At 50.5% G+C, this 25,540-nt stretch overlaps 1 protein-coding gene and 1 long non-coding RNA gene across 3 annotated transcripts; one reads left to right on the plus strand and one right to left on the minus strand.

The window, feature by feature from the left end:
• Positions 1 to 12,433: 12,433 nt before the first annotated feature.
• LOC143163365 (uncharacterized) lies at positions 12,434 to 15,665 on the minus strand. Its single transcript, XR_012995892.1, has 2 exons — positions 15,381 to 15,665; positions 12,434 to 13,676 (listed from the first exon to the last, which is right to left on the minus strand). It is a non-coding gene; the product is annotated as an uncharacterized LOC143163365 (long non-coding RNA).
• Positions 13,125 to 24,724, plus strand: DLL4 (delta like canonical Notch ligand 4). Of its 2 annotated transcripts, XM_076344607.1 has the most exons (11): positions 13,125 to 13,200; positions 13,333 to 13,596; positions 14,025 to 14,082; positions 14,792 to 15,061; positions 16,162 to 16,222; positions 16,331 to 16,461; positions 17,884 to 18,053; positions 19,147 to 19,366; positions 19,828 to 20,536; positions 21,289 to 21,397; positions 22,843 to 24,724. In XM_076344607.1, the coding sequence occupies exons 1-11, from the start codon at positions 13,147 to 13,149 to the stop codon at positions 22,846 to 22,848; spliced, it is 2,052 nt and encodes a 683-aa protein (XP_076200722.1). In that variant the 5' UTR covers positions 13,125 to 13,146; the 3' UTR covers positions 22,849 to 24,724. The 2 variants fall into 2 exon arrangements, with proteins under 2 accessions (XP_076200722.1, XP_076200721.1); XM_076344606.1 differs by lacking the exon at positions 22,843 to 24,724 and having other exon boundaries at positions 21,289 to 21,427.
• The last annotated feature ends 816 nt before the right edge of the window (positions 24,725 to 25,540 follow it).

Raw genomic sequence — 25,540 nt, forward strand, 5'->3', positions numbered from 1 at the left:
TCACTGCCATCTATAGGTACTACCTGTCTCACATACAATGAATTGGATGGTTTCTGCCTCACTGCCAATGGATACCGATCCACATGCAAAGCCTGCAAGCATCTTTTCTGATGAGTGTAGTACAAACTTTCTAATGCTACTGGCTACCCCTCCACATTGGCATGAAGTAACATTAGATGAGCAGCACAGAATAGCTTGCACTGCTGCTGCTTGTGCTGTAGTGAATCCATTAGTAAAAGAAAGTATCAGCCTGTAAAGCTGCGTGTCCAAAATCTCCCAGCAGCACTGAATTCAAGAAGAATGAGTTTAGGGTATCACAGGAACCTGGTCTGAACTGTGACCCACTGACACAGAATTTGGTGGCCGCTTTCATTGGTTTAACAGCATCTGACAGGATTATGGGCAGCACATTTCCAGGCTAGCTAAGCTCTACACAAAGCACTACAAAAAATATGGTAGTACTGAGTCTGTTGTTAGAGGTGCTTTGGAGTCCACAGCAATACAAGGCTTAGACCCTTCAGCAGATTTCTAAGCAACAAAACTTATCAATCTCTGTTATTTTAGGAGTGAACTGAAACCACTTTGGTGTTGATACACCACAAACCTCAACCATACTGTGATCATTGTTATGTTTTGCTAAGAAAGGTCCTGTTCTTTAAGTATTGTACTTGTACAGCAGCTTTTGTCGGTATTTCCTCATCCAGGCTGCAGTCACTCAGAGTACGATTTCTATGAATCTTCTAATCACCCTTGCTGGCTGCCTCTGAATGACTGCACAGTTAGAAGAATGAAAGTAATGTGAATAGCAATTTTAAGACCGAGCTTGATTTTGCCAATTTGCCTATCTGGTAAATAAGAAGAGAAACAAGAGTCAGAGCTAAGAACCTGTTCTGAGAACTGATGCCAACCAATGCACAGCAGAGGCATGCAGTTGTTGGTTGGTTTTTTCCCCCAACTGTTGCCTTCAGAAGGGCAGATACACCCATATCTGGGATATCGTAGGTCTGCGTACTAAAGCAGGCTTCCCAGGCATCTCTTTAGACCCAGCCCCCCGTCCTCTGTCCCACCTCCTTCTCCGCACCATGCAAAGAAAGTACCTCCATACTTTTTCACCTTTTCCTCTATTCTTATGTTCTTTTTCAGCTTTCCTTCGTTATTTATGCTGAAATCTTTACAGGCAATGTCACCTTACCTATCCAGTGCTTGTTCTCCCCTTAAACATCCAGCACATCCCACAATCTCTGACCTCAACTGCAAACTCCAAGCAAAACTGTATGAGCAACAGACCAAGGGTAAGCTTCTTTCCTGTTACACAGCTTGTCTCTCTCCAACTCGCCACTCTTATCCTACTATAGTGCTGGCTAACAGCAGAGCTCAGGTCAGTGCAGTATTTTCCATCACGAGGAACACCTGCATCTGGGTTTAGGAAGAGCTTCCTGGCAGGGCTGCCTTGCCTCAGGTGAACGTAGTGATGCCACCTTCATTAAATAGAGCCTCATGAGAACCACAGAAGTACATTAGCAGGTGAATATATTTCCAATCTTTAACCATTTCACCACTGTTCACAGGATGAAGAGATACTTTGAAACAAGTCCATCAGAGAGGATATTTTGTGAGATTATATGGCTCCTGTGCCACCTGCCCTAAGTGTACCAGTGAAGTGGGTTCCCCCCCCCCCCCAGGCAAGAAGAGCAGGCAGGAGGGAGCAAGCAGAATTTGCACTAGCAGTCATATCCTTGCCAGACTTTCATCTCCAGCATCTTCTGTCATTGCTTCCCTGCTAGAGCTCCACTGGTGGCAGTCACTGCTGGAGAGCTAACGTAGGGGAAGCTGTCCCTGGTGATTTTTCTGCCCTGTCTTCTATACTTGGTCTGAGAAAAAGCAGATATCATGGTGGTTAAAATTCAAGGCGACAGGACATAGACTACCCTCTGATTCCGATTCCTGCTACCATGTCTGATGGGAGAAGGAATGGGAAACAACTGGGAAAAAGGCTCATAAAGGCCTTGCCAAAAATCTCAAATAAAGAAGCTACATCTAGGAATACTTTAAAGCTGGAATTAGTCCTTGCAAATGAATGCTCACTATTTTCATCAATTTGAAGAGTTAGCAGAAATTAATCAGCTGTGAATTGTTTCTAAAATGAGACAAGAAGCAGCACTCATCCACAGGGGGGCTGCAGCACGCATGAAATGAAACACAACATGAAAATGTGGCCAAAACCCTTAAACGGAAAAACAAGCAGGCACCAAAATAAGCAGTTGTACAATATATTGTGTAAAGTGCCTTCACCGGACAATTCATCATGAACAGAATAAAAAGCTTCCCAGTACATGAGATAAAGCATCCCAGTTTGGTGATATTCTCCAAAGACTTGAGCTGCCACTGTGTACGTTTCAAGACTGAAGGCTAAAGCCTCTGCTAGGTCCTAGATAATAAACACACTAGACATCTAAATTGTTATATATCTTGGCATTTGACCAGCAAAATGTTCATGTAAAACCATATGCCAGTAAATCTGCCTTCTGCTTTTAAGCTGATTATTCAAGGGTTAACTATGAGATCCCCTAATGAATTCATAAAACCCAGACATATTTTAAAAGCTATTGATTCATTGCAATATCTATTTTGGAGCATTCTGAATGTATAAACAGTAAGATGGAAATGCTTTGTAACCGACAAAGAGTTCGTTAGTTGCGGTATATGTCATTTGAAACATTCCTTCCTCTACCTTTGCTGCAATGCTCCAGAATTTGTTAGGAATGGGCCTAAAACAGAATCTTGCATTAGACTCTCCCTCCCCCAAAGTTGAAAGGGTGCTCAAAATCCAACCCCCAGTGCACAACCTGATTTAACCAATTAATCCATTCAGCATTATGATTGTGGTACAGATCCCTGGCTTAATCCAGATATCCCAGCTTGCACCTTTGCTGGGTTGTAGCGATGCCTTTTACTCAGGTGTCCTGCTGCGGCATAAGGAAGGTTTCAATGGAAAGAGTGTCAAAATGCAAGCAATCTACAAGGCTGTATTTCTCTATACGTTGTAGCTAGTTCTGCAAGCTTTGTCGTAAGGATGGTGCTCTTGCCAGAACTGGGACACCCCCGATCCTAATCTCAGCCAGATATCCCAAGCACTGGCCAGTGGCTGATGCTCAGAGACACCACCCTTTGCTCCCAGCTCTGCCACAGGCTGCTGTGCATCAGGGCAAATCACATCGTCCCTGCTCTACTCAGGCACACTCACCTCGCTTTAGCTTTCTAAAAATTAGGGGTCTCACCTGATCTAGTCATACAGTTTTCCTCTGGAGTCAATGGAGAGAGAAGGGTTTCTGCAGATGATGAATCATCCTGTCTAGCAGAGAGTCCCCTCCCATGATGAGTGATATGGTCCCATCTCTCAGTGTTGACTCAAGAGGAAATGTAGATAATTAATGTAGCCTATATACCTATAGGTATATAGGCAGCTAAAGTAAGGTGAGACAAATCCCATCCTAAGCTCTGAGAAGAAGGGTTTCCCACCCTGGGTTTGTGTGTGTACGTACAAGAACCACCACACAGAATGGCCCCATGCCTCACCCTGGGCTTTTGAACAAAATGGCACATGAGCTTTACTCAACTGTTTAATCCCTCCATCATGACAGCTACGTCTCCTCTAAGATGGGATGGATGCTGCTGTCTGCCCTCCCGCAGGTGATCTGGTCACCTGGGGAGACTTTAGTGGTTGCCCCCCTTAAGCAACCTCTGACAAAGGGCACCCAGTGACAGAAGACTTCTTGATCCCTCCCTGCTGGCTAAGGGTGGCAGCACAGCCCTACGTAAGAGCATTAAAGAGCCTGATGGGGAGTTGCCACAGTTGCTCAGCTCAAGAAAGGCTCCTGTGTCGGCTGTGAAGGAGCATCTCCATGCCTGCCCATGGGCACAGAGCGGGAGGAAGGAATCGGTAGCTGTGCCCTCAGTGTACCATTGTTTTGCATCACTTAACACTCACAGATGAAGCGTTTATTGCTCATCCATTTGGGGCTCACTATGTGGTCAAGTACCAGCTTTCTTCAGTCTACTAAATTACCTGATGAAACTTTTGATCTAAAGAATACAGCCGGGAGCCGGGGCAAGCATAGCTCTTACCAGCCAACTAGATCTGCTGTCACATATGACTGACAAGATACTTATGCTGATGGGTCAACAGACAGACAGACAGATTCATTAATTTTCTTCTCCCTTGTCCCATTATCTAAGCCGCTGTGCCATCCACAGCCACTGGAGTGAATGTTCATTTCTATTCCATTGTCATACTAACTACTGCTCTAGTTTAAGTATTCTTTTGAACCCCAAGAACAATGTGCTCAAGGCGCAAATCCATCCCGCTCCTCCATGGCTAAGTAGGGCCATTAGACAGGAGAAACAATAGAAACGCAGCGGGTGCTCTGTGTTTGCTCCCTGCATGGCCGCACACAAAGACAAAAAGCGAGGAGGGCTGGATGGGCCAGGGATGGGTATTGGATACCCTGATGCACTCATTTTCCCAGCATCCTCAGATCACAAAGGAAAAGAGGTTTTGCATGGGCCTGCAGAGGCTACATCAGTCACTGGGCACAGGACCTCATTGTCTGGTTTGTTTTGTTTCCCTGAACAATATGTCACATATTTACTTTCCTCTTGGAGGGCTGATGCTAGCATAAAATCATCACCACGTTATGTCAAAATGTCAGCATGCCACATCGCCACATCTCCACATGAGGCTGCCTGATGGGCCCCCACTAGGATTTCTGCATCCAATCATTTCCCATAAGCAGTGTTTGCAGGATGTGAGATCTTCTTAAAATAGGACAAACCCAGAAATCCTGGAGCCGGTGGCAGCCCTCACTCATGTCTCTGTCTTGAGTGACTCCATCTGGACGATCTAGGATTGCTTTTGATGGGCTGTGGAAGCAGCTGCTCCTGGTTAAAATCTTTTTTACTAGAAATAAATATAAATGCTACGGATAAAAAGTCAGGATGGTCTTTCTCTCTCTTCAGTCATTAGCAAGTTTTACCTCCAGTGAAGGGATTTTAAAATGGATTTTCTTACTTAGGTGGCCAGCTGTATTTTAAATACCTTTAACTTTTACCAGTGTGCAGCTCTGAGAAGTTACAACTGCCTTGCTGCAGCTTGTCCTGGTGCACAAGCAGGTGCAACTCCACTGAGTCCCACAGACCTTCTCCTGCCGGCACTGGCCTCCACATCTCTCCAGAAATTCAGTCTTGGGCATTTGACAGCTTCTGCCCAACGCCAGGCTACCGGGAGAGTGAAGAAAGCAGAAGAGCTCAGCAAGAACGCGGTGCAGCCACCACACCTGATGGCAGCACACCCCCTGCTACAAGGGACCAGCCCAGAGGAGGTAGATACCACTGGGGTGACGGCATGTCATTGACCTCCGCTGGGTGCAGGGTTGGATGCCATGCATCTCCGGCCGCTCCAGAAGCACTTCCCAACACCTCCCTCCGCTCTCCTCTCGGTCCTGCCCTGCTGGGACAGCCTGCACAGAGGCTGCACCGAGGCCATACGTGTCTGACTCCGGGATTTGCTCTGCCAAATCTCGCATGCCAGAGGTCTGAGGCTTCTTCCTCCGACTGTCTGAAGCAAGCACCACAATGCTGGGCCCCTACCAAACATCCCGTGGGCTCGGTATGGGGGACGGGAGAGGAGGGACTGGTCACACAGGCGGAGCATGGATCCACGCCACTCCCCGGGCCTTTTACTTTAAAAACTGCCTTTTACTGTTTTTCTGTGACAGATCTCTTTAGTCAGTGCTATATAATATAGCCCCAAACATATTCTAAGTAGCCAAGGGCTGCCCAGCCATCTGTTTGAAGACACGGACCTTCTGAGGCAGGAGTTCCCAAAGCCTGGCCCATGGGACATTTACTATGGAGCCTGCAAAAGGGAATTTTTCCCCTTTAAGAAGCCAGGCTGTACTTGTTTTATTATGCTACTTCAGGCCAGTGTCCCATCCATGAACGCTGACCCATACACGACTTGTATATGAACAAAAACATGGGAACCTCTGCTCCAAGTGAGACATCTCCATCCTCTTCAACTCTCCCCTGCCAATTTCACCCACAACTCTCAGGTTCAAAAAAAGAGAAAGATTCGGTCATCTCCCAGGTACCTACTCTCAGTTCTAGCCATAGCTTCCAGGGGTGCTTTTTATGAGAAATCCCAATTTTATCCAGCTATTTCAGGTAAAAGTGCCAAATGACCGCATGACTCTCTTGCTGACTTTCAAAGGAAATTAGGCTTTTACAGCCAGGTGCATTTGCAAATGGTATCCATGGCCTGCACTGAATTAATTAAGAAAGAAGCAGACCCACATAGCTGAAATAGGTACATACTTATAACTATTTTTTTGTATTACATGTTTAATTTTATGTATTTATTCAGATTTAAAGCAATAAAGGTGCCTTTCAAAGGCACCTTTCAAAGGCTCTAGGCACTCCCAGCACAATAAATTATACAACAAACACAGTCAAACAAAATCCCAGCGGTACCGAAATCACCTCCTGCAGAGGAACTCGGCCACTCCGGCGCTGCTCCCTTCCTCCACGAGGAAACTGCCCTGTAACTTCCCTGTGCTGTATTACTCACTCCACTTTCTCATATCCCCAGCAATGCTGTTTTCCCTCCCCTGAGACCTGCGGGGCAACATCTAGAGAGACCCACCCTTCTCCCTCAGCTCAGCTTGGCGCAGCGTGTTGTGGGGTAGCCAGAGGGAAACCCGAGGTTTGCCCTGGCCTGGAGCAGAGCGGCACACGGGCAAGCACCCACCTCTCTTTGCTCTTGCTGCTGGGGACCGCAGCATTGCTGCAGCTCAGAGACCGGGGGTGCTCGGCCCCGACGCCCAGCAAAGTGGCCCCTCAAGGAGGGTTGCCCCTCCCCCGAAGCAAGTAGAAGGATGGGGCCCCTCATCCCACAAGGTCCCTGTGAGGGAGGCCCAAGCCAGCCTTGCCCCATGCCTGTGGGGTGATAAACCGGGCAGGCAGAGTGTCTTTGCGTCCTTAAAACGCGAAATCCCTTAAAACATGCAAAGTATCTGTCGGCGAGTAAAATAAAAGGGAACCAAAAATGTCACAAGCTGCCCTGATGCTTGTGACCCGCAAGAATCCCAGCACCATGTGTACACCTGCCAGTGGGCTGTGGGTCAGCCGGGATACCACTCCCCAGGCGCCCAGAAACTGCAGCGTTAAAGAAGGTGGCGAGATCAGTGCGGTTAGTGTTAAAGATAATTATTTAAAAAAAAAACCAAACCACTTTTTAATGTTTTCTTTACTCTTCAGCTCTGCTCTGTGCCTCGGCAGAGGGTTTCTGCCGAGGCGAAGCCCCGGGCTGGGCGGCTGTGCTGGCGGGGCGCTGGGCTGGGGTAGAGGGTTGGAGCTGCTGTGGCATCTGGCATGAAAAAATGTCCCGGGAAGCTGTTACATTAAATGGCCAAATCGATTTATTGAATGGCAGGTGTTAGCTACAAACAGATGGAGAACATAAAGGCATAAGCGGGCATTTGTATGGAAAAGAAGCCATCGATTTGTAGCGAGAGACTCAATAGTGATCGTTACAGCCTTTAATAGAAATGTTCTTATTTTCACGGGCTGGGCGCGGGGCGACGAAGGGCCAGCGGGCCGCGGGGAGCGCGGCCCGGCGCCCGGCCCGGGCCCGCCGGCGGGGACGGGCGGCTGGCTCCGGCCTCGCCCCGCCGCCCGCCGCCGCCCCGGTTCCCGGCGCGGCGCGGGTGCGTGGCGCTGCGTGGCGGTGCCGCGCCGCCCCCGCGGTCACGCGGCGTGGCCGGCCGGCCCGTGGCAGCGCCCCCGCGGCAGATGAGGCACGCGCCGGCCTCATTACAATGAGAATGGGCAGGCTGGAGGAGCCATGTGGCAGCAACAGTTTGCAAATCCCCCCTCCTTCTGTGCGAATCGGGAAACATTTCCAAACATTTGTACCCCAAATCGACCACATTAACACCCCTCGGAGCGGCGCTCCCTGGGGGGATGCCCCGCGCTATGGACATTTAGGCAGAAACAAAACAAGCACGGGGGATTTTTTCTTTTCTTTTATCTTTTTTTTTTTCCCCCTTTTCCTTAGAGGCTCTCGGTGTGTGTCAGCGCTGAATCGATGCGCAACTTTCGAGCTAAGGGGTTTAAAAGCCATCGGGGAACCCGGCTGACAAAGTGGGGCTGTGCACACGGAGGGGCTGGCGAGCACTGAATAAATGGGCGAGTCGCTACCTAAGGGATCAAAAGGGCGACCAGCCCCAAAACGCAGAGCCGGAAAGCAGAAACGCCACCGAGAAAGGCGCGCAAGGTGCACAATAAAACACCCCACTTCTACCGGCGCTGGGACGCTCTACCGAGCGACAAAATCGTTACGGCGAATTTGATCGAGCTCGGAGCAGCCCGCGGGGCGCTGGGTTTGCGAGCAGCCGCTTTGCGAGGGATTTCTCGGCGCCCCGCGGCCCACGGCCCCGGGGGGGAAGAGGGGACGGCTCCCGGGGAGAGGCGGCTGCAGGGCACGAAGGTGCTGGTGCGCTGCTCCCCGCCCCCGCGGCCCCCCCATCCGCTCCAAAATGAGTGCGGAGAAGGGGGAGGCGGGCGGGCAGCGGCTGGCGCCGAGGGCAGGGTGGGGGGCGCGAGCGGCGGTGCCCCCGCGGGGGCCCAGGCATCCGCCCCGCTCCCAGGCACAGGGAAGGGCTGGGGCCGGGGGCTCTTTCCCCCAGGTTAGGGGGAAGGGGAAGACGCGGGACGCCCCCAGCCAAGCTTGACCCGGCCGGGAAGCCAGGCCGGCCTGGCCGTGGCTTCGTGCTGCCTTCGGGGACCCCCGGGGACACCGGGGAGGCAGGGGCAGCCTCCAGCTCGGGCGTGTCCCCTTCCAAAAACCCCGGGTGGAACCACGGCGCGGCCGGAGCACCAGGCAGGTCCTGCCCCGGCCGCAGGTACAGGTGCTCTGTATCTGCAGGACCTTGAAAGCAGCCCAGCAGAAGCCATGTAGAAAGCCCCCGGTGGCTGCGACATTACCGGGAGCCCCTCACGCACAGACCCACCCCCGCGGGAGCTTCCCCCGTGGGGCGGGCGGGCAGGTTGGAAAATACGGAGCTATCCGAGAGAGCAAAGCGGGGCTGATGGCGGGAGGCGCCACGCAGGTGCTCCTGGATGGGTTTGTGCGGGCGATACCGAGCCCTTCGCAGCCCCCCCCCCCCCTTCCCGGGTTCCGCAGCCTGAGAGCAGCAGGACACGGGTGGCAGAAAGGAGCTGTGGGGGGCTCGGGCACGTCCCGTGGGGGAGTGCTGGACGTGTGTGCGTGTCCCCCCGCCCCCGGGACGGAGGAGGGCAGCCTGGCACGGGGGCTCGGTGGGAGGGAAGGCTTGGGCAGGCTGGCAACTTTCACCCGCCCGGAATTAATTAACGTTGTCTCGTTAGCGAGATGCAAACGCATCTCGTTGGCCTGGCCACGCGTATGCTGAGCCGGGCCGGCCTGGAGATAAACCGGCAGCAAACGGGGCGCGAAAGGGGGGGGGAAAGCGCCCTGACCTGGAGTGAGCGAGCTGGAGAGATGGGGAGCAGGGTGGAAAGGACGGGGAGGCGGCGATCACCGGGCACGTCCGGCCACTGCCCAGCACCCCGGGCGGGGGCTGCGGGCACCCCGCTGCCGCCCCCCGGCAAAGCCGGGGGTTCTGGGGGCTCGGCTCCCCCCGCCCCGAGGACACGAGCCCCTCGAAATGAGCCCAGGCTCTCGAGGGAGGTCGCTGCGCTGTTGCTCCCCGAAGCGACCCGGGATGGCGCGTTGGGCACAGGAAAGGGTTTGCGGGAGCTGCGCTTCTAATCTGCTCTCGGTCGACTTTCAGGCTCAGATGTTTGATGCTATTAATGCAACTTTTTTTTTATCTGAACTCCGTGTGCGTGTGTGTCAACATGCAGCAGGTGGTTTATTATATCCCACGGTTATTTTATTACGGGCTCTTTTTATAGCTGCAATCAAAATAATGCCCTGGAGTTTCGAGGAGGATTTTACGTCTGTTTTGCAACACTCACTCGAGCTTCTGAAAATATTTGTTTTTTGGGGGGACGACACGTGGGGAGCTGGAGCGACTGCCGTTCCTGCCGGGAACGAGCGAAACTAGGTGCAAAGTTTGACTGGCCGCCCAAGGGCGGCTGAGCGGGCCGGGGAGCGCCTGGGGGGCTTGCACCCTTCTTGCCAGGTTTTGGGGAAGGCGGAGGTGGGAGCGCTTCCCCAGCCGCCAAGGTGCACGCCGCCAGGATGGCAGAGAGGTTTGGCGGAGCTGTGAAAAGCAGAGATCAGCTTGTCTTGCTTTAACCTACATTAGCTCCGGGTCCATATGGTAGATGCTGCCTGTGGATCCTCGGCACCAAAGCGAGGCCCTATTCTTGCACGCCGCCCTGCTTGTGCCAGATGGTGCCTGGACCAAGTGGCCATGCGTGGGGTGGCTCTGGTTAGCCTAATAAACGTCCAATACAAGTCAAAAATCAAAACACACACATACTAACATCTGCTAGAGCCTGCAGTACCCAGCTAGCCTTTCAATACTGAATTAAAGAGCCCCACAGCCCTTCTGTTCCCCTAGGTTAGACACTCATTACCATTTATCAAGCACTGATGTTATCTGGCCTCTCATTTTATTTAGTACCGAAGCTATTAGCATCAGATTTGATTTTGACAGTTGACGCTGCTGCTGGTAAAGCCGGGATCTGGCCGGGCGGATCGCTGCAAAATTCCGAGTTCATCAGCGGCGACACATTCCTCCTTCCCACTTGTTTACGAGCCCGAGACAAAAGAGCTCCTCGCCTGTGCCTCTGCCTTGCGGTTCGTCTCCATCACGGACACGGCTCCCGTCCCTGCCCGCCGAGGCCGCGCACACGCACGGGCACGCACCCCCCAGGCGACAGCCGGGCCACTCTGGACGGGGCCAAGCCGAGGGCGCCCGGCCCCGGGCGCAGCCCCCGACATTGCCAGCGCTGTGCCCCCCGGCTCCGGCTTCCCCCGGCGCAGCGGGGACCAGGACAAGTTTTAATCCCCTTTCGGCGGCGACCCCGATTCCTGGCCTGGCCCCCTCCCCAAACCCGCCCACACCCACGCGCGTTGGTGCGATGGCACCGTTGACGGCGGCAGCCGGTGGCGGCTGCGTCCGTGGCTTTCCCCCGCGGAAAGCTCAGCTGTTCCTCCGCGGAAGCCGCGCCGTGCCCTCCCGGCCCGACCCCAGGCGTTTGGCCGCACACGGGCCCCAGCCGCACCCCGGACCAAGGCCGGGTTCTAGGGAAAGCGGCCGCTTCGTTGGAAACGTACGGGGAAGCGGGACGGCCGGGGAAGTTTAGCCGGGGTGCGCCCTCCCCGTGCTGCCTCGCCTGCAAACGAGCCCGATCCCCGGCCTTCCTTCTTTATTTCCCCCCAGAAGAGCCTGGACTGGGGAATTAACGCCGCGAGAAAAGACCCTCTGGGGGAGCACAGCAGCTCAAGGGCTCGAGCGCCTGGGCGCTGCTCCCCAGGTGATCCACGCCGGAAAGGTCCGCAGCCTTGCGAGCCGGGCGCTGGCATAAAGGTGGCAAGACCTCATTATCATACAGCTGAGGGTTTATCTCTCCCTCCCCCCCCTCCGGCCTCCCATCCATTTAACAAGCTGAAATAAAAAGCCACATGAAAGGCCTTCTCTGTGCTTGGCTTTAATGAGGGACACGCGACCCAACAATAAGCGCACGCTGCAATCAGGCCAAGGGCTTTACTGGCACACGCCAGACCGCAGCCCGGCTGCAGCCCGGCACCGGCCACTGCCAAGCAGCTTGACACGGCCCGCGGCCCCCCGCGGCCCCCGCTCCCGCCTCGCTTGCCTGCAAGCGCCCGAGTCCCCCCCTTGCCCGTGTTTCTGGGGGGCCGGGGCAGCAGCGGGAAAGCCGGGCTCCGTCCCCGCTGGCAGCCAGCCTCGGCCACCTCGCTTCAGCGCTCGTTTGCCACCGATTTCGGAAAGGCGACCGAGCGCCTGCAGATCCCCGCCGTGCCCGTCTCCCTGCCACCGCCCGCCCCGCTTGCCCCCTTCCTCGGTGGGTTCCGGCGCACCGCCGTTAGCCGGGGTCAGGAATAACACCGGGGACGGCAGCCGGTGCGCCGGGCCTGCGGCGCGGGCGCCCCCAGAGCAAGCCGCTGCGCCCCGGCGGCGGCGGCGGGGCCGTCCCGGGCGCCCGCCGAGCGAGCGAGCACCGTTTTACTTTTACTTTCTATCCGGGGCCAGCCCTCGCCAGGCAGGGCAGCCTCTGCCCGCCGGCCCGGCCGCGGCCGCGGGGCGCAGCGCCGCGCCGCGCTGCCCCGTCCCGCCGCCCCGGGAAGCGGCCGGGGCGAGGGCGGGCGGGCGCACACGTAGCGATCGGGGGGGAGAGAAGCGAACAAACAAACTAACAAGCGTGTTTTTTAAACATTTCGTCCTCTATTGTTCGGCCGCTCTGGAAAGCTGCTCTGTGGAGAGGCGTCTGATTTTCGAGGGAACTCTCCCAGTGTGAGCGCCGTAAATATCTCAACAGATGCTTGGCTTGCTCGTAATCAGCTCGGCTCCTCGGCGGTCAGCGCGGCAGCGGCGGCGGCGGCGGCAGCAGGGTATTAATTCTGGATATGAGGGCTCTCCGCAACATTTGGTTCTTTTTTTCCAGAAAGGAAAGATGGAAAAGGGGAGGGATCGCCCGTGAGTCTGACTGACAGTTTACATAATGAGCTTGTGAGGATGCGAGGCAACTATATAAACAGCTCGAAGGGAAGCAAGTTTTCCATTTACTGAGCGCTGTTAGCACCGGTTAAAGGAGGAGCGGTTCCACACTAAGCACTCCCCTCCGCGTCTCTCACCAAACCCACCCGGCTTTGGAGTTTATAAAGGCGACGACAGCGATCAGAGGTCGGCGGCTGGCTGCAGGATTAATTCCCAGAAGGGGACGGATCGACACCTGGATTTTACCTTCCGATTTCTGCTGGCGCTCGGGGAATATTTGGAAGAGTAGGTTGCTGCAGGAGAATCGCCGTGACGCCTCCCTTTTCTCCCTCAACCGAGAAGCGCTTCCTTGGACCATTCGAGGAATACAGGAGGAAAACTAAACCCACTGAGAACTGGCAGCTTGAATAACACAAGGATGACAGCCTTGCGCATCTTTGGCTTGACGTTTCTGTTAATGATTTTGCAGCAGGTAATCGCACGTCGCAAAAAAAAAAAAAAAAAAGGGTTCGCGAAATGTAAAGTGGGTGATGGAAGCAAGTTTGCATGGCAAAGCCGGGGTAAGGTCTGATTTGGCTATTTTGTGTGTCTCCCCTTTGTGCAGAGGGTGTCCGGCTCTGGCGTCTTCCAGCTGGAGCTGCACGAATTCGTGAATAGCCACGGGTCTCTGGCCAGCGGGAAGCCCTGCTCCCCCCACTGCAGGACCTTCTTTCGCGTTTGTTTGAAGCATTTTCAGGCAGTGGTCTCCCCGGGCTCCTGCACTTTCGGCAGCATCATCACCCCGGTTCTGGGAATAAACTCCTTCAGCGTCAAAGATACGGAGAGATTTGACAGCCCCATTAAGTTGCCCTTTAACTTCACGTGGCCGGTGAGATTCCGCTTTAGACCCGATTGCGACGGTGGGGCAGGAGGGCGGCAAGGGAAGGCTAATCGCAGCGCGCTGTTAATCTGTAATGTAAACAAACTACTTTCGCCTTTAGACTTATTTCCAGAACTTCCTTTAAAGAAAAAAAAAGCAAAAAAAAAAAAAAAAAGCTATGAAAAAGCGCACCCAGCCCAGAAGCACTTGGGATAATAAACGTTATTAAGAGAAATAAAAGCAAAGGTGGGGTGGGGTGGATCCGCGGTCTGTAGGAGGGAGAGAGGGAAGCGCGTAGCCGCGGGGAGAGTGCCGATGCGGGGCCCGGCGGGCCGGGGCGGGTGCCGGGCGGCTCGGCAGGGCCGGGCCGGGCCGGGCCGGGCCGGGCCGGGCCGCGGCGGGGCGCTGGGCTGACGCTGGTTTCTCCCCCTCCGCAGGGGACCTTCTCGCTGATCATCCAGGCCTGGCACGCGCCCGCCAACTACCTGCCGGAAGGTGACTACGGCCGCGCGCCGCCGGCAGGGGGCGCCCGCGCGGCGGGAGGGAGCGCCCCTCGCGCCCACCCCACCCCCACCTCCCCCCCCCCCCCCCATCCCGAAACGGTTAACGGCCGCCCCCGGCTCAGCTGTTTATACTATAACTTCAGGGCCGGCTTTATCCCGCCATCAGGAGCCGGTCCCCCAACGATATCCATCAGGGGCCGCTTTGATTCTGCCCCGGCCTAATCTCCAACACAATTGCGTTTCCTCCGGTTTATTTTTGGCGTGGGAAAGCGAGGCGGGCTGCGGTGAGAAAGCCGGGAGGCTGCCAGCGAGCCCCGGCCGCCTTTTCCTGTATTTTACACCTTGCTCGAATTCCGCCCTTTGGAAAGGAATAATGGCTTTGGGATGTTTTTCTGAGCGGAGAGGAAAAGGATATTTCACGGCAGCCCTCGCTTTCAAAGGCCCCTCCGCTGAGCCCCCCTCGGCCGGGCTTAGCGCTCCCGCCCTGCACACCCCGGCGGCCACCTCTGTACGCGGGGCATACCCTTACGTACATATATATACACCCGTACGTGTACGTATATGCGAGCGGGGGGACCCCGCTCCCCTCCTCTCCGGCGGGGCGGGGGGTGCCTCGCCGCCCGGGGCGGGTGGTTTTCGCGGCGGGGGGACGCCGCGGGCCGTGTCCGCCGGCCGCTGACGCGGGGGCCGCTCTCCCGCAGGCTCCCGGCCGCCCTCGGAGGACTGGCTCATCAGTCAGATGTCGATCCAGCGGTCGCTGTCGGTGGGCGAGGACTGGTCGCAGGACGTGCAGAGCGGCCCCCTCACCCAGCTGCGCTACTCCTACCGGGTGGTCTGCAGCGAGAACTACTACGGCGAGAGCTGCTCCCGCCTCTGCAAGCGCCGCGACGACCGCTTCGGACACTACGTCTGCGAGGCGGACGGCAGCCTGGCCTGCCTGCCCGGCTGGACCGGCGAGTACTGCACCGAGCGTAAGTGCCCCGCCGGGGGGCGGCAGCTGTGCGCGCCGCCGCCGGGCGCGCGGGGGCGGGGCGGGGCGCCGCGCCGCCGGCAACGGCTGCCGCGCGAGGCGGAGGGAGGGGGCGCCCCGCGCGCCCCTACGCCGCCCTCGTCGCCCCGGGGTCTCCGTGGGCCTCAGGCCGGCCTCAAGCTCGCGGAGGCCTCGGCGCACTGAGGAACATCACCCGCTCTGGCTTCCCTGGGCCCTCGTCTGCGCTGACAGGGCGTTCGCGTGGGATAGGGGTGACGCTCAAGAGGCCTTCGAGAAAACACGACCGTCGGGGAGCTTACTTGATGAAGGGACTTGGGACCCAAAAGCACGTCCCCTTGCCCGGTTCCGCCAGCTGGCCTGACCCTGGTTGTAGCCATCTTTGCGGTCAGCCCTTAAAATAGGGTGGCTGAGACAGCACGGTAACAAAGCGCTGTGTATGGTTACCCGGTAGGCCCTTGGGGCCATGTTTTCATGCTGACCTTTCCACTCCCTGCCTGGGGAGAGAAGGCTCCACGCTGAGGACTTTGGCCCCTTTGGCTGCAACTGCCAATGCTGTGCTTCACCTCTGCGAGCGTTAGCAGCAAAGAAAGAGCTAGCAGGGAAAGGATCTTGGCTGATATCCCTGAATCAGCGATATCTATTCCAAGTTAAAATGCTAGCAGCTTGCCCACACAAACGCTTCCACCATTCCTGCTGCCAGAGGAGATGAGACAGGTGTTGCGGTGTAGTAGTGGAAATCTTTGCTGTGGGCTCAGGGTCCCGTTGGGTTTTTTCAGTCTTTCATTAGCACAAGCCAAAGCTGCCTCCTCTTGCTCCTTTTCTAGCAAGAGTTGCAAGAGTTCACGTTTGTTGTATAAACAGAAAAACTAAAGGACAACTTGTCAAATGTTGGCTCTCCTTGTTCATTTCCTCCTGCTCTAGAACTCCCTGTACCGAGAATTTTTAAAACAAAGCTGTGAAAGTGCAAAACTGTTTTTCAAAGTATTCTTTTAAAAGCTGGCATTTACCCTTTAAAAGTGTATTCCATAGTGCCATGTGTATTTACCTAAACATTTCTGCTTTTTTATGTTCTCTTTACAGCCATCTGTCTGTCTGGATGTACTGAACAGAATGGATATTGCAACAAGCCTGGAGAGTGCATGTGAGTAGATGGCAGTTGCAACCTGAACTTCAGTTAAAATGTCGTCTTGTAATAGAAACTTAAACTCTTTTCCATGTCATTAATGTTTTAATTTGACTTTTCTTTTAGCTGTCGTCCCGGTTGGCAAGGCCGCTACTGTGATGAATGCATTCCCCATATAGGCTGCCGCCATGGGACTTGTAAAACACAATGGCAGTGCATATGTGATGAAGGATGGGGTGGCCTCTTCTGTGATCAAGGTTAGTTCTGAAGGTTGTGCTTATGGCTCTAGGCTGGGTACTCCTCAGTACTGGACCAAGAAATCTGACCCATTCCATCTAGAATTAAATTTCTGCAAGGTTCATAGGCATCAGTTTGTACCACCGCTGTCTTAGATACCAATTCTTGTATTTGTAGTGATTTTGTCTGAAAACAAGCAAACGTTTTTGGTAGCTGCAGTTTTTCTCTTGCAAAAAAAGTTTTTCTCTTGGAAAAAAACCCAACAACCTGGATGAGTGTTGAACAGGCAAGTTTTCTGCCTGCTCAAGCCAAGTTTAACTTATTCCCTGTACAACTATAACAATTTACTAAACAGTTTCCAGCAGCAGTAAACACCATCATTTGGGCCTTCCTTATTTTGCATACAAGGAAGTTAACTCATGTGATAAGTCTGGAGCATGAGAGAAAAATCATGTAAGCAAGAATGAAAAGTACAGGTTCCATTTTAAGGTACACCAGACCACTTCCACCTATTCAACCCATTGAATCACTGAACCGTAGCCAGCTGAGCAGTCATGTCCTCAAGGCCATATATGCACTGCTGGCACTGAGATCATCAAGTGCTCAAAGCAAGCTAAGTGTTTTCGAGACAGTTATAGGATTAAGATGGCGAAGTCTGAATTAAGCCGGAAAAGTAAAGTTGCAGATCTTTTTCTGCTTGTAGTTATCTATTAACCAGTTGTATTCCAATTACTCTGTGGTATTTATAGAGATAATAAAGATTTTCTGCTTGTGTCCTATGAACTTGTGTGCTTAACCTCTGTCTCAAATTTAAAGGAAAAAAAAAAAAAGGACCGCCAAGCTTGGCAGAGCATTTAGACAGTTTAAACTACTAACATTCATAACAAGAGAGCATGGTAAATAAACAGTAAAAGATTTCTAGTGTTTGTTTAAATCTCCAAGCCAAAACATCTTTATTTCCTTCCTGCCTCCCCAGAATGTGCCTCGGAGCACACCTTTTAAAGATGGGGCTCACTGTTTTAGTATGTATTCTGTTGTGCACAAAGTGTCTATAGTGCCGTGGCGTGTCTTTCAGAGAACACACACTTAGGAAGTAAGTTTTCCAACTTGGCATTTAAATCCCATTGCAGCTAACGGGTGCACACAAAAAATGGAGAGTGTACCAAAGCACTAAGAAAGTTAAATTTTTGCCAGGTCTCTCAAAATTCAGAGCTCATGTATTACAGTGATGGACGTAGAGAAATATCTAAAATCGATGATAATCTGAAACATCTGATTATTACTGATAATAGCCTGGATAATCATCTCCAATATTCCTTTTGATAGCAAAATGAAATACTTCATTGAAAATTCTGTCTTTTTTTGTTGTCTAAAGTGTTTTTGTATGAATGTCCTTTCCCAGCTGTCAGAGATGTTTTCTCTAACTCCTGGTATCTTTGCAGATCTGAACTACTGCACTCACCACAGACCATGCAAAAACGGAGCAACGTGCATGAACACTGGCCAGGGCAGCTATACGTGTTCCTGCAAACCTGGCTTTACCGGTGTTGACTGCGAACACGAGATCAGCGAGTGTGACAGCAATCCCTGTAGGAATGGCGGTAGTTGCACGGTAAGGGCATTTTAAATGTAAAGTCTTTGTGTGAAGCAAGCCCCGGTATACCTTTTCAGAAATGGTTCTGTAACAGCATAATGGGAATTCGATAGTACACAGGTTCATTACTGACGCTCACAACTATCATACTGAACCCTTCCCGAGAGGTGTCAGGGGAGGAAGTCTGTTACAGGAGGAGATGTATCATCTAGATTAGAACTAGTCAACTGATCCTTAGGTTTCTGTGGCAGCCATTATGAGAGCTTGGCAAGATCCAAGGTTGGTGAGGGAGCAGATCTGTAAAAAAAAAAAGCTTCTCAAACCAAGCTTCATACAGAAATGCGCTAAGTCTGCATTTTAATAGCAAATAAAAGAAAACTTCCGCTTTCTGTTACGGGAGCGTAGTGTCAGACAATATGAGGGCAATCAGCTGAAACACTTTCTGTGAAGCAGGGTCCTGCATTTTTAGTTTCCTGCAGTCTGGTGTTTCTGTGTGTTTTCGGACCCAGTCAATGATTGATTCTACCTGTTGATAAAGACTGATCGATTATAGATTCAAATGTAATCTGATGCATGTTTAGATTAAAGCTAATGGCGCAAGACCGTAGCTCCCTTCTCCCAAGGCCTTGGACATACAGTACTTGGAAAGAAGAAACAGTTTTGTCATGATCTAAGTGGTGGGACTTATCCATGGCAAAGCAACGTAAGCCCTTGTAAAGAAAAAAAGGGCTCTTATGCCAAGGATAAATGGCCTGATCACAGCTGTGTAGGTCTACACATGCCATTCTGCTTTGGGAGGACCTCGGGGATCCCATTAGACAGTAGTGGTGTTAGTAATGTTTTTGTCTAGCTGCCTGTAGGCTCCCTACAACTGCATCTGCTCTGCTTGTGTAGCTGCATGATTACTCCTACAATGCTAAGTACGGCCGATTCACCGCTCTATCCCTCACAGGCCAGCCTGCAGTTATTTACTCTCCAAATGTCACTTTTGCCACATCAGGGTGTGGATGAGAAGGGACTGAACAGCTCTTGCTGCCGACCAAAAATAAGCATGCAAGCAGCTATCATTTGGTGCCATCAAATAACAGTGGCCTAATGTTGTGTTTTGCAGGACATGGAGAATGGTTATCACTGCCTGTGCCCCCCTGGCTACTATGGCACTCACTGTGAGCACAGCGCTTTGACCTGTGTAGATTCGCCGTGCTTTAACGGTGGCACGTGCTTGGAAAAAGAACAAGGGGCCAGCTACACTTGCATTTGCCCTTTCGGCTTCACAGGGTCAAACTGTGAAAAAAAAGTAGACAGGTGCACAAGCAACCCATGTGCAAATGGTGAGTCTTTTTATCAAAAAAATCTCGTGTCTCTGACTCGTTTGTGCTTTTCAGTGCAGAAGTGATAGAAATCCAATCTGACCTCTACTCTTCCTCTAATACATTAGTCTCTCTCCCCCACTGTATTTCACGTCTACCCTAATTTTAGTCTCTTGCTGGGGGGGGCGCTTTCACTGGCATTTTCTGTGCAACAAAACAATGCACAAGGTTTATCATGTGATGGGGAAGATGGCAGAATTAAGTAAATTAAATTAACTTTATTATATACTTAGAAGGGGCATATTTTTAAGGCATGGTGATACAATCAGGTAAACTAGAAGGAACTTTTAGATGTGCGGTTGTTTTGTAAAATAACCTCCCTCTTCTTGAGATAGTATAAAATGCTAACCGGGGAGAGGTTTAGGTTTCCAAGTCAAGTGCATTGCAGACTAATTTTTTTTATTTTACTTTTTTTTCCTCAGATGGTAATTGTTTTTACCTTGGTCAGATTCGTGTGTGTCGTTGTCGGGCTGGTTTCTCTGGTCAGAAATGTGAGATAAACATCAATGATTGTGCCAGAAACCCATGTTCCAATGGGGGAACTTGTCATGATCTGATCAACGATTACACCTGCACGTGCTTGCCAGGCTACAGTGGCAGGAACTGTGACATCAAAACCAGAGATGAGTGTGCTTCTGGGCCATGTGAGAATGGAGGCACGTGCTACAGCGGACTTTATAGTGCCAACTTTGTCTGCTACTGTCCTTCTGGCTTCATGGGCAACCGTTGCGAATTGCCAGTTTATTCAGTGCCCGTTACACTTCCTCCTAAACCAGTCCCCTGGATTGCTATATCCATGGGGGTGGGGCTGGTGGCTTTGCTCATACTGTTCTGCATGATAGCAATGGTCATCAGGCAGATGAGGATGCACCCAGAGCAGGACTTGGAGACAATGAACAACCTGTCTGACTTCCAGAAGGACAATCTCATTCCAGCTTCCCAGCTCAAAAACACCAATAAAAATAAAGACCTTGAAGTGGACTGTGGGCTGGAGAAATCAAACTACAAACCCAAGAATCATAAACTGGACTACAATCTGGTAAAAGACCTGACAAGTAGAGGGACACAGGAAGATAAATATTACAAAAGTGAAAAGTGTTTAGGAGAAAAGTCTCCCCTCCGACTACACAGGTGAGAATCCAGTCTTCCTTCTAGTCTTTCTTAAGGCCCCTCATCTTCATACCGGTCTAGAAGCAGATGAGAAAATATGGGGAAAAAAGAAACCTCGAGCAGATAATATACAACACAAACCAGAGCAAAGCCAGGAATCTTCATACTGGAGTATGCGTGTCATGGCCAAGTGGTATCCTTAGCTAAGTCCATTAAATTGAGTGTTTGTGCAGGGTGCTGCTAGTGTGGGTACAGTGAAGGGGAAGGGGAGTGGCTAGGTCAGTGGTGAAAGTAAGAAGTGTCTTTCTCGGTAGATCTTGGAGGAAGAACAGTTAAGGCCTATAGCGATTAAAAATAAGTATTTTGCTTATTAAGAAGGCAAAATGATCTGCTTACTGAGAAGAACGATAAAGTAAAAATAACTACTCTTTTTCAAAAAAAGAAAAGGGCAGGTGTTCACTGGCTGATCAGTCTTCTGATGCATGTACTGAAAGTCTTGTCTGGGATCTGCTTGCAGCTGTTACACTGAGGGATCTGAGGAGCACACTGTTAGGTTGGACATGGCAGAAGCATAGGAAGACAGTAGCTATTCCTTGCTTCCACTTTTCTAGTATAATGTCCTGCCATCATACAGAACATGTGAAACTTCATCCTCTGCACTTCCCTCCCACACCTTCACGGCTATCTCATTCCACCCCTCCATATTCATCGCAGATTTTGAGTCAGGCTTGTTAGTAGTCAACTAATGTTCTTTTCTCTCTGCCCTGCCTTAGTGAAAAGCCGGAATGTAGGATATCAGCGATATGCTCTCCGAGGGATTCGATGTACCAGTCTGTCTTTGTGATAGCAGAAGAAAGGAATGAGTGCATCATAGCCACAGAGGTAAGTAAGTACACAGGTGTACAGGCATAAATTCACAAAGTAAAGGCGTAAATTATCCTTTAGAATTGCATCTGAGAAGGTTACTCTCTTTCCAGGGATCCTACTGCTTCCCAGCATTCCCCTCTCCTCTCCTGTGGCCCACACGGAACATACAGTGGGGAAAATAAAGAAATTAGCAGCTCTGATTTTATTAAACCAGAGATTTTGAGCTTAGATAAGTCAGCGGGAGATGAAAGCATGGAACATCAGCCCATAAAAATTCAGCACACTGTAGGATTATTTCCTCTTAAATAGGTAGTCAGCAAAAATGGAAATAATAATCGTTCATAGACCCATTGATGTAAAGCCACGTTTTTTTCTCATGACTACAATGGATAATCTGTGTTCTGTGGAAACAGGCAAAGCTATAGATTTCCAGCAAAAGATGGAAGGTAGCTGCGTGTGTTAGTGGATAGGCATAACAGCCATTTAGGAAGCCTGTAATAAGGTAGTTTCAACCTCTTGGCGTTTAAGCTCCAGCTATATATTCTCTAACAGAAGTTAACGCTGTCATTGATAAACACATCTAGATTTTGATGTTATATTGAAAAGTCAGAGGACAGATACACGAAAAAGGAAGGGCCTAGCATTGAACTTTAAAGACTTTAAAAAGCAGCTATTGAGGAACCAACCAGTTTTTGAAGAATTACTGACCCTTTGGAAAAAGGCTCAATGGAAGTTAAAGGCAATTTGACATTAACCAGTACCTGCCTTCTTCAGTGTAGCCATCTTCAGGACTAGTTTCAGACTCCAGGAAAGAGAAGCTTGCTGTGCCATATAGCAGTGATCTGTGAAGTCAGATCTGCAGGATTCTGTCTCCCTTGCCAGGGTGGATATCAGATTTCCTCTTGAAGGCAAGCCGGAATGCAAGTCAACCAACAATATTAAAAGTTTAAGACTAAGTGAAAGGATTTTCAAAGATACAAATGACAGCTAGACGCTTCATTCCCATTAACTGACCTAAATACCGTATCTTCCTTTGAAGATCTTGCTGAGCAAAGCTAGACTCCCAGATTTACCTCAGGCATCTCCGAAGTGTTTTTATTTTCAGAATGACAGCCTCTGAAACCTCTCTCCACATCCTTCAGGCTTAATGCTTCTGAACACAAGCTATTTAACTACACCATATGCTTTTTACAGAGACCTAATGTTAAGCACCCAGATTTGTAAGCATTCTTCCCCTCAGTCCAGGTAGAGAGGCTGCTCATCATACAGATGACTTTTTTTGCTGGTGATTCTTTGTCTCTGGACACAGGCAAAAACATTGAACGCTGATAGTTAAACTGCAGTCATGTCTGGCTTAAATTGCTTTGGTTTCACATACTTGAATTACAATTCGTTAGTTCTGCAGTGCTCTGTATGCTGTGCTTCCTTCTCATTCCTGGTATTATTTTATATCCTGACAGGTATAAGACTGAAGATCAGCCCATTTGCACCTCAGATTTGGTAATGCCAGTAGATGGACGTTCCTGCTGCATTGTTTACAATTCAGAACTGGATTGGACTGTTTTTAATTACATGCAACTTGCTGCTCTCAGGCGGAGGATGGAACTGGGTGAACTGGACAGACTGTGAATTTACTGAAAGATGCAATACACCTTTTTGTTCTTACTGCCCTTGTTTGAAGTTTGATACCAGAATCTCATTGGCTATAGAAGAGGGGAGGCAGAAGGAAGAGAGAGGCGTTAAAAATGTTGTTGTTTCAATTTGTTTTCAAAAGATACTGAGGCCAGTTCCTCATGGACAGACCCCTGGCTTTCCAGAACTCTGGTTATGGGAGGTGCCGGTAGATGAGGAGGCACTTAACTATCACAGATGTTGCCGCGGAAGGTGTGAAGAAAGACACATTGCTGTGCAGATAATGGATACAGTATAAACGAGGTCTCCATTTTTTTCTGGGTTTAAAAGTGCCTAAAATGTGTCAAGAGAATCTAACAAGCCCAAACAGAGACTTGACTGCTCTTTTTGCAGTTACCTGAACAGTATTGGGCAGGGGTGGTTGATACTTCCTGCTACACATCTACGTGCGTCTCCTCTCTCCTGCTGCATGTACTGGGGACTGTGTAAGGGGCGAGACGAGGAAGGAAAGAGGAATATCGAATTTACATGTCATCTCATATGGTGATGCTTTGGAGAACTGATTGACCCAAGCCACAATATGGGACGGGATTTTTGTGGATTTAAACATTGGAGAAGGAAAAGTTGTGATAAGGAATGTGTACTGCCTCTTCCCCATTGATAAGGAGGAGGCGTGATCCCAGCTCTATTTAAAGCCTTACAAATGCGTTTAAAATCAATCAGCTCCTAGAACCTTTATGTGCTGAGCTGTCTCAGCTGTTTTCATGCCCTTTGCACTACCAGTGATTGTGAATAGACATTACTTTTTTCTTCTCCTTCCTCATTCTCTCCCTCCTGCCTTATTTTGACACAAATTTGGGGGTTTATGTCATGTTTCTGAATTAGGTGACACCTTCTACTGCAAATAGTCTCAAAATTGCAGCTGTTACTTTCTGAAGAAGCAGCAGTGTGACCCCGCCCATTTCTCCATCTGGTTGCAAAACTCCAGCTCCTGTCCTTCATCCCGGTTCCAAATGCCCGATAGCGAAGCACCCACTGAGATGCCCTCTGCCAAGACAGGTGGAGATTAGAGTTAGAAGGGTCTAGGCTCGTCCTGTTTCTTTCGTACCCTCCCACCTCTACAGGGAAAAGGGGAAGCCTGCCTCTGGAAAGCAGAGGCGTGCAGAAACTCTTTTCTTATATACGTATTTACAGCAATAATACTGGACACCCCAGTGGAAAGTGCTGTGCCGCTAATGAGATGAGACCGTGGGGTGGGGCAGAATGAGGAGGGAGGAAACAAGACCTCTTCGAAGAAACCTGGACCGTGCTATCTCTCGGACAGCGATATTCCTGCCCTTGTAAATCCTGTTGTTGGACTAGCCCATCTACTGCCTTGAACTGTGCAGACAAGACCCCTTCATAATGTCCACTACTGACCTTCTGCTCTGACCACATAGGACCATTTTGAAGATGACCTTCAGAAATCAATAATATGGGGTTTAGTTTGTCTGTTTGTAGTTTATTTTGAAGACTAGTACTTCAGTAATTTAAAAAAAATCAGAAGCACTGAACTTTCTACGTTTTATAACATTATTTTGTATATAATGTATATTTATAATCAAAACAGAAGTGTAAATATGTTTATTACTTCTCATGTAATGTTTTTAATGTGATGACAAAGTTTGAATTTTATTTTTTTTTTCAAGCAATGAAAATACTTTCCTGCTACTACGGAGTTTACTGTGGTTTGTCCTTTTACACTTCAGGTTCCATGATTCTGTGACAGCCAAGGTTACTTGAAGCCCCAGAAGTAAGCTTGTCTGCCTGCTCCCTGCAGTCAGCCCTACACTTAGGTTTTTTCACGCCGACTGCTGTCGTCTGCTTTTATAACCATTAACTGATGTCAACAAAGTTGTTCAGCTGCGTGGCATTCATCTGACAGAAAAGTTACACGTATTTATATTGTGATATATTATATAATATTTAAATTACATATTTATATATAATTATATATAATATATATATTATTCTCTTGCTATGGAGTGGGACTGAACTGTCAGGAAAGTTATTTTTGTTAACGCTTCACTCTTCCTCTTCCATGACAACTTGTGGCATGGAAGATACAGATTTAATACCATTTCAGAGTGGCTTGTGGCTTAATAAATGTGCTGGCTTGGGGTTCACTTGCAGAGCAAGATACGATTACTATTTTTTTAATCCCATTTCTTTAAATACTTTCAGTAAGACCCAAATCTTGCCCTAGTCAGGTTACTCTTGCACAGCGTCTACATCTACACCTGCAAGATTGTATCCTTGTTTGTTTGATTGCGATGGGTGAGATTTGTCTTTCACTTGTGGGATCAGGGGGAATTTCAGGCTTTCTCCTCCTGAGTTCCGCACGCTAGTCCAGCAGCCGTGTCCTCCCGGGGCATCACAAAGTCATTATCCTCCACAGCCCTTTTGGAGGACGTTTCCACAAAAAAAGTGTAAAAAGCACACGCGTATAAAACGCTCCCAGCAGGTTTAGTAGCCTTTGAAGCACAT

The sequence above is a fragment of the Aptenodytes patagonicus genome, chromosome 7 (assembly GCF_965638725.1).
Source record: "Aptenodytes patagonicus chromosome 7, bAptPat1.pri.cur, whole genome shotgun sequence".
Classification (NCBI taxonomy): domain Eukaryota; kingdom Metazoa; phylum Chordata; class Aves; order Sphenisciformes; family Spheniscidae; genus Aptenodytes; species Aptenodytes patagonicus.

What these genes read in the sequence shown, in the direction of transcription:
- DLL4 (XM_076344606.1), top strand. Translation starts at nt 13,147, where the DNA reads ATGACAGCCTTGCGCATCTTTGGCTTGACGTTTCTGTTAATGATTTTG. An exon ending in CCTTTAACTTCACGTGGCCG is followed by an intron (nt 13,597 to 14,024) that starts GTGAGATTCCGC and finishes CCCCCTCCGCAG; the next exon opens with GGGACCTTCTCGCTGATCAT. An exon ending in TGGCCTCTTCTGTGATCAAG is followed by an intron (nt 16,462 to 17,883) that starts GTTAGTTCTGAA and finishes GTATCTTTGCAG; the next exon opens with ATCTGAACTACTGCACTCAC.